General features: G+C 39.3%; 1 protein-coding gene across 1 annotated transcript; it reads left to right on the plus strand.

Moving 5' to 3' along the window:
• The first annotated feature begins 233 nt into the window (after positions 1–233).
• On the plus strand, positions 234–8,675 carry LOC126814949 (cystine/glutamate transporter). The gene is made up of 9 exons (XM_050540418.2): positions 234–1,304; positions 2,469–2,694; positions 3,758–3,802; positions 4,713–4,836; positions 5,522–5,625; positions 6,488–6,584; positions 7,419–7,568; positions 8,074–8,251; positions 8,587–8,675. Exons 1-9 carry the CDS (start codon positions 626–628, stop codon positions 8,637–8,639), a joined length of 1,656 nt encoding a protein of 551 aa, XP_050396375.1. The 5' UTR covers positions 234–625; the 3' UTR covers positions 8,640–8,675.
• The last annotated feature ends 348 nt before the right edge of the window (positions 8,676–9,023 follow it).

Here is a 9,023-nt window from a genome sequence, read left to right on the forward strand (position 1 = left end):
TGGAGTTTAATGTCCTATTGTACCGTTCCTACTATGCTAATAAAGATGGCATTCTATACTGTACTAAGAACAAGTAAGGTAAAGTTTTCTAGATCCGGATAGAACACACGGTGTACCGGTGCATACACGTGACTTCGCATTGAACCACACAATCATTAAATCCGCATCCGTTTTAGATTTAATATAGCAGACGACAAATATTACAGTATTCAAATTGAACCACACAATCATTAAATCCGCATCCAGTTTAGATTTAATATAGCAGACGACAAATATTACAGTATTCAAATCTTATTTTATACCGTGTACACTGTAGAAGCTGATGGCGGTGCTAATGGAATATATTTTATTTCGATATGTTTTTTCAGGATTATATTTCCGCAAAATGTAAGAAGTAGAAAATCGGGAAATTTAATTTTTTTTTGATAAACAGACAGATTTCCAGGAATTTTAGACCAAACTTACCGAATCTGGGCCATGATTTGTGAAAATAAATATTGTGTTGTGCGTAAATAAGTTGCTCTTGATATTACCGTGTGTTTATATTTTAAAAATACCCAGTTTGAAAAGTTTGGAAATCAGTTTCATAAATTTAAATTCCAGGTGTAAGAAATCAGGTATTAAAATGTCGTTGTTTAACCGAAAATCAAAAAGTACTGATTCGGTACAAGCTATGACGATGAAATCTCTAGACGACGGATCTAGTGGTAAAGATAATCCTATATTTATTGTTGAGAATTATAGTGAAAATATATCGAACACTTCTGATAGTAGTGGAATTGCCTCCATTGAAGATATTGAATGTACCGGACCAACAGATTCCAACGATGACTCCATTAAACACCAGAACACAGCAGGCGCAGCGCAAGGACCAAACGACACACCGGCACCTCAACTAAAGAAAACATTAACATTGCTAAATTGCGCAGCCATCATGATCGCAGTGACTGGACATTCATCGGTTTTCATTTCACCGACCGCTATTTTAGGTGCTGCTGGTTCTGTAGGCGCTGCCTTGGTTGTGTGGTTAGTTGGGGGATTAATAAACATGGGACTAGCTCTATGTTTCGCTGAGCTTGGAACAATGTTTCAAACGGCTGGTGGACCGTATGCGTTTGTTATGAAAGGTTTAGGACCGTTACCAGGGTTTTTAATAATGTATGGTTATACTGTGTTGATAGCGGGACCGTTCTGGGCGTTTTTAGCGTACACAGCAGCTCTTTACATAGTTAAACCTATATTCCCGGATTGTGAAACAGAAAATGTCGACCTGGGTGTGAAAATATTAGCTGGTTGGATTATGAGTAAGTTTATAAAATAAATACATTTATACCCCCCCCCCCCCCCCCGCCCCGCCCATCCCCACCTTTGGGAGAACGTAGTGTACTGTTGAAATTGGTTGGATTGTCCATCCTTCCATCGGTCCGTTTGTCTGTCCGACAGACCTTTAAGAGCTCAATATTGTGTTTTTAATGGACACTAGGTAGAATGTTGAAACTTGTGTAGATGTTCAATATCTTAATGGAGTTCGATTTCTGATCAGGCTAAATGATATATAAACAATTTGATTTGTTGAGAGTCGGGAACACAGCAACTCTGCTTCTAACTGAAGGGGGGTTGGATGGCCGAATGGTTAGCACGCGCGCTGTATCATACGGTCTGTCATTCAGTCAACTGGCTGGGTTTCGATTCCCCGGTTGTACGTGACAAGGAGTAGGGTCGCCTGTCCAACCTCGCGGGTTTTTCTTCGCGTCCTCCGGTTTCCTCCCACTGCTAAAGACCCCTACGCGCAAGCGAATTATTGAAATAAAATCAAACCATGTTAGTCCCGAAATGACCTAGTTTGTGTCGAGTGGACGTTAAACCCCATTTCTCCCTCTCTCTCGCTTCTAACCGAGGTGGAATGTTCAAACTGGTTGTAGATATTCAGTAAGTAAATGTATTTACGGGGTAAATTAATGTACATTTTCTGCTTAGGCTTAGCCCATGTCAGTAATTTGATCTAAGTTCGACGACGAGAATTCTAATTGTTCCATGCAAAATGATAAATATGCAAGTGGCACCAAGCTCGTCCATAAGAATCAAATATCGCTCGGGCCAATGATCTTTGAGAAAAACAAAATGACGACTGGAAGTCAATGGAAAATATCGGAAGAATTAAATGGCTATAACGTCCGTTAGGATTTTGATTGACTTGAATAATCTATAGCCGAATATGTTTTTTTTTATTAAGACTAATTTTTATGGTCTGGGAGTCCATGTTTGTCTTTTGTCTTTTTGTGCATTTGAGTGAAAAAGAAATAGTTACTTATTTCTGATTCCCCCCCTAATGTGTTTGTGACCAACACCCGTTTAAAAATACGTTTAACGATTTTTCTGGTCGTAAAAAACCCCAAACAAATAGTTACTCTAACATCATTTCTGATTTCATGTAATGTGTTTGTGACCAACGCTTGTTTCTTTTACAGTAACTCTAGTGGCATTGAATTGTGTATATATGAAATATGTTAAAAGAATCCAGACCTTCCTATCCAGTACAAAGATCTTCGCCTTGTTGATAATAGTAATCGGCGGTATATATCAGCTAGCTATAGGAGAAACAGAATATCTCCAGCAGCCTTTCACTGGAACTTCCGAAGAACCTGGAGGAATAGCTATAGCCATCTTTTACTCCATTTTCTCTTATGGCGGATGGTAAGTTCGTCGTTTTGTCAAATTTCATACACGATTTATTTATCTATAAAATGGTCAAAATATTATACCACAGACATGGAATAGAGAGCGAGAGAGAAATGGGGTTTAACGTCCACTCGGCACAAACTAAGTCATTTCGGGACTAACATATGTTTTTTTTAAAATTTTATTTCAATAATTCGCTTGCGCGTAGGGGTCTTTTAGCAGTGGGAGGAAACCGGAGGACCCGGAGAAAACCTACGAGGTTGGACAGGCGACCCTACTCCTTGCCACGTACAACCGGGGATTCGAAACCACGCCAGTTGACTCAATGACAGACTTTATGGTACAGCGCGCACGTACTAACCATTCAGCTCCCCCCCCCCACCCCAGGAAAAACGTATAGTTGTGCAGGTGCGACTTTCTTTCATGCACCAGTCGGACTTACTGAGACAGATATAAACCATGCACCCGCATGACTAACTGAGATATATACTCGCCATGCAGTGTGCCATGAGGGAAATTTAGTACGAACAGTGGCATTTCTGTTCTGCGTCCGCTTCATTGAATTCCAGTTGTGAATTGTTCTATTACCTTCACACGAACAACACCACGATGGATCTTGGGTTTGTTTTTTCCTCCTCAACTAATATCAGGATCGAACTCTCCCCACCTGGTTACTCACTGAGACACACCAGAAACAGAGACTTACAGATACGTGATGTAAGAATTAAATCTGCCTATTGCTGTTTTGAAATCTTATATAAACGATTAATTAGACATTTATCCACTCGACAAGCTTATAATCAACTCTCTCTCTCTCTCTCTGTTGTCATCCGAGGGTCGAGATATAATGGGTATATGAAAACCCGCGAGATTGAAAAATCTAACAACAAAATGGATAACTGAGACTCAGTCTCGGTTGTCCTGTACCGTAAACAGCCATACTTCGCCCAGAATAAAGTAATTTGAATGAAATATTATTCATCATCTATTGTTTCGGTATTAAAAGAACGGTCATCTCTATATCTGAATACTACATGTTTAATAAAGCCATCTCTATTTTTGTTTTCGTATTTTACAGGCAGGTTATGACCAGTTTAACAGAGGAAGTCAAGCAACCAGGAAGGTAAGTTAACTTGCTTCACGTGGTTGTGGGCGGGTCTAACGTGCGCGCGTTAGGTCATAAGGTCTGTGCTCTCATAGGCGTACCGGCTCGATGAATGTTAGGAAGTGCAGAACCTGAAATTGTTTCGGGTTACAGACAGCGGTGCTGGTCGTCTACGAGAGACTACCAGCCAAGCTTACCGTGTGGTGATTTGATAGTGGGAACCTAGCATGCTTCTTAACATGTGTACCAATAAAATATATATCTGAGTAACTTCCCTGTTCCTTGATGAACAAGTATGCTAATAATAATATATAATATAAAGAGGACGATATGTGAAATTGTATCAACGATAAATATATGGTTGGTGTAATTCATTATTTATACATTTAGATCATGACGAGATTTTTATATTATTTAATAACTAGAAGCCTGTAATGAAAGGTGTTTCAATGGTGTCCTCTTACCAAGATACATCTACACATATCAGATATATTTATATATAAACGCGTTTTACTGATATTCCAGTCCATGAATACAAGAACTTCAACGTGACCCTTTATAGCCTACTTTAGGTGACTTACCTAAATCCCAACCAACCAACCAATCGTCTACAGTTCACAACAACTTTATTTGGTTTTAAACAAACAAAAATAGACATATCGTCTGTCTGGCCACATTTAGGGGTTGGGGTGGTCGAATGGTTTAACGTGTGCGCGTTAGGTCATAAGGTCTGTCATTGAGTCAACTGATGTAGTTTTGATTCCCAGCTTGTACGTGACAAAGCTGGTGGTTTTTAACTCAGCCTTCCGCCCGACCCCCATTCTCCGGGATCCCCCCCCCCCCCATATCGCACACTGCTAGGATCCCACCCCTATAATTCGTACTAATATGATTAAATATAATAACAAAATGTTTATTTTATTTTTAGAGATCTGCCCCGTTCTGTGTATATATCGTTTGTAATAGTTATAAGTCAATATATTCTAACTAACGTGGCTTATTTTACAATTTTATCACCAACAGAAGTACTTGGTTCAAATGCTGTAGCTTTAGTAAGTTTACATTTCTTAGTTGCATTAATTCCCCCATTTTAACGCAATCATCGGCAATGTTCGGATATTTCCGGAGGCGAAAACGGATGACTGCTTTATCCTGAAGGATCGCTTTGCCGAGCTAAAATTAAATATTTTACAAGGCGGCTATTTCCCCACAATCGACGCCAGTAGACTGCGGTGGTCTGGGGGGCACTGGACAAGATAGAGAGAGAGAGAGAGAGAGAGAGAGAGAGGGGGTTTAACGTCTACTCGGTCATTTCGGGACTAACACATGGTTTAATTTTATTTCAATAATTCGCTTGCGCGTAGGGGTCTTTAGCAGTGGGAGGAAACCGGAGGACCCGGAGAAAACCCACGAGGTTGGGCAGGCGACCCTACTCCTTGTCACGTACAACCGGGGAATCGAAACCCCGCCAGTTTTCTTATGGTCCTCGCCCCCCCCCTCCAAACTGCTAAAGACCGCTACGCGCAAGCGAATAATTGAAATAAAATTGAACCATATGTTAGTCCCGAAATGACCTAGTTTATTTCGAGTGGACGTTAAACCCCATTTCTTCCTCGTCTCAAATCTAATGATGAATGTCTATTACATGTACGTAAATTTAAAAAACGTTTCCAAGATGCTTATTCAAGTTATCTGTAATATTATACAAGTTATATTTTGTATTTGTGAATATTTCAGTTATTTATACAAAGATTGTATAAACCCATCACGGCTGTTATAGCGGTATTTGTGGCACTAACATCAATTGGTGCTTTAAACGCGTCCATTATGGGACTGCCAAGGTATGTATAATTCATACACCTATAACACCTGCCCAGGTAGACATAAACTATGTGATGTACCTATAACACCTGCCCAGGTAGACATATACTATATGATGCACCTATTACACGAGTTATTCGTGTATAAAGCTATATTATAGCTTGTATAGTTTATAAAAGCAATTATCTCCCTTTAATTGTCCAAGGTGTACTGTTTGTCACGTACTTGGCAAACTGTATGAAAAACTAAACTACTGAGGTTGTGTGAATGAAATGTTGTTTTACCTCCTACTGTTAGACTCCAATTGGGCTAATGACGAAGGGTATACACCATACAGTGTACTATGAGGGCAATTCCTTGGTAAATTTTGGAATCGAACACGGAACCACCAGGTTAACGAACAAACGTCTTACTCACTGAGCCACTGAGGCTCACAGAATATTGTGCATTTTATAAAAATTATTACCACCCCTTTAATGAAGGTACGTCTTACTCAATGTGTCACCGAGGCTCCCATAATTTTGTGCATTTTATAAAAATTATTACCACCCCTTTAATGAAGGTACGTCTTACTCAATGTGTCACCGAGACTCCCATAATTTTGTGCATTTTATGAAAATTATTACCACCCCTTTAATGAAGGTACGTCTTACTCAATGTGTCACCGAGACTCCCAGAATTTTGTGTAGTTTATAAAAATTATAATAATAATAATAATAATAATAAAAGCTTTATTTAATGAGCAACGTATTTAGTTTGTAAAAAAACCCTAATCTTCCATAGGTCCCTTCTAAGCTACAAAGACATATATACATGTAATATCAGGATAAATTCAAAAACGAACCTTGAGTTGGACAATAATGGTGGTATTTGTTATTACAGATTGCTGTTTGCTGGAGCTAGAGTTGGTCATATGCCCGTTATATTGGGAATGATACACATCAAATACAGGACACCATGGCCAGCTACATTTGTAATGGTAAGTGTTTTATGTTTAAAGATACCAGTATTCGTATGTTTAAAGCAGTAGTTCTCAACCTTTTTTTTGCCAACGGCACACCCTTGGAACACATGAAAAAATAGCGGCACACGTTGCGAAATATATATGAAAAATATTTGAATTTTGCAAAATATATAATCATTGTAAGTCAGACGGCATGCAATCGTAGACGGAGCATGACTCAAACTAAATGAAGAAGAACACAGCTATGAACATCAGTAGACACCAGTGAATACTCAATTATGATCACGTGGTTTTTCGCATTTTCTAAGTGTGCCGTTCAAAATTTCGCGACACACGGCACATTGGTTGAGAATCGCTGGTTTAAAGGGACCAGTATTCGTATATAAAAATGGAGAACAGTATTTGGTACAATTTGAGCAAATAAATCAACAACCATGTCGGATTTTTCAAATCAAATCGAAAGAGATCGCGGGTTACGTAAGTCATATAATGGACGCCATTGTTCGCTGCTCTGAGGGAAGAGACAGTTGTGACGTGGTTATCCAATCACTTGTAAATATCTGATTAAAACACAGATCTATTTCGTTTTTTTAATACTTTCGATGACCTCCATTACATGAAGGCCTGATCGGTTGTAGTGGAAGATCACGTCAGGGGTCATACGAGCGGCGTTTGAACCTGTGACGTCAGACAATTTGATTAACCAATCAGCGTTAATGTTTCTAGTGGAATACCTACAGTTCCGCGCACTTAACGCCAAGAACTCACCATAACAGAGTGTTTTATTGAGACACACTGTTGCCCTTGACACCGGTCAGTAACTATTTAATTGTACATGTTATATTTCAGATGGCCTGGTCTCTAGTTATGTTATATGCCGGTGGTCTCGAGACCATGATGCAATATATATCTCTATTTTCTACCATTATGGGAATCGCTGTCGTCACAACTCTACTCGTGCTAAGATATAAACAACGTGATCTTCATAGACCATATAAGGTAAAACACTAACACGTGATCATATGGACCATATAAGGTAAACACGTGATCATCATTGAGCATATAAGGTAAACACGTGATCATCATTGACCATAAAAGGTAAAGTGATATCGCAGACAAGACGTAGGAGAGCCGAAAATTCTTCCTATATATTTAGAATATGATTTAGCAATCAGTTATAAGTTTATCAAACATGACGTATTATATTCTACGATATCGGACTTGGTGGTATCCGAACCACTGGGTCAATAAGCTATTCGGGGCAGTTGTTTTCCCCAGGGCACGAGAAAATGTTTGCTTTTTGTTAAAGTTTGGGATGTGATGTTTATCTCCAACCTCTCGACTAGTATCTAAAGCTCACGTGACTTCTTCAGTGTATTGCCCTACTGCTTCTATATGAATTTGTTTACAAAGCAATGGAACCAGTGGTTCCCTCTATACCCTGATATTGTGGAAGCAGACGATGTGACTAATCACCATGACAACCATATCCTATTGTTTACAGGTGATGTTATTTGTGCCCATACTAGAGCTATTAGTGAATGTGGCGGTATTGGTATTAGGTATATATCAGAGACCTCATCAGATGGGAATAGGTTTAGCTATATTATTTGGTGGTATACCCCTCTATTGGCTTGGTGTCTTGTGGAGAAATAAACCAAAAGAATTTACAGATCTTGTTGGTGAGTACTCCGTTTTAACCATGTTCAAATCTCCAGCCATGCGCCGTGAACAACTTTCGGGATGTTCTAAAACTGGTTCCCTCGTGTTAAACCCGATTCAAATCGCCAGTCATGAGTCGTGAAGAACTTTCAGGATGTTCTAAAGCTGTTCCTCTGGTGCCAAACTGGGTTCAAATCTTCGGATATTCATATTCCTCGCAGTGTTTCGTTTGATTGGTAGTTAAGTCTACTGTTAAACCAGTCACAATTCGGGTCAGGAGTCATCAATCAGAGGCTTGACATCATACACACGACTTCCGGCTTATTATTATTATTTTTTTTTTTATTAATTTCAGAATTTTGGACTGTGACGACCCAGAAACTGTTAGTATTAGTCAAAGGTACCTGAAACAGCCATTCAATAGTTATAATTATATGTACATATACCACATATCGTTTTTTTAATATAATTCCCTGATGTATTCATTGTTGTTTGTTTATTATTAAATTTAACGTCCAATAAATGTTATTATGTTCTCATTATATGTTGATCAGTAATAAAACAGGGAGAGACGGTGGGTAAGGCGCTGGATCGCTAACCCGGAGGTCGCGAGTTCGATCCCGGTGTTAGCCGCGAAAGTTTCCCGCCGGCTTGGTTTCCTCTTGTCAGTGGTGCAGATTGAAGGGCCTGACATGGAAAAACCAAGGTTCCGTGTACACATTGGCATGCACGTAAAAGATCCCTTGACAGATGGAATTCGATATAAGAGTAGGCTGCAGTGCCGCTGTCCGG

The sequence above is a fragment of the Patella vulgata genome, chromosome 3 (genome assembly GCF_932274485.2).
Source record: "Patella vulgata chromosome 3, xgPatVulg1.2, whole genome shotgun sequence".
Classification (NCBI taxonomy): domain Eukaryota; kingdom Metazoa; phylum Mollusca; class Gastropoda; family Patellidae; genus Patella; species Patella vulgata.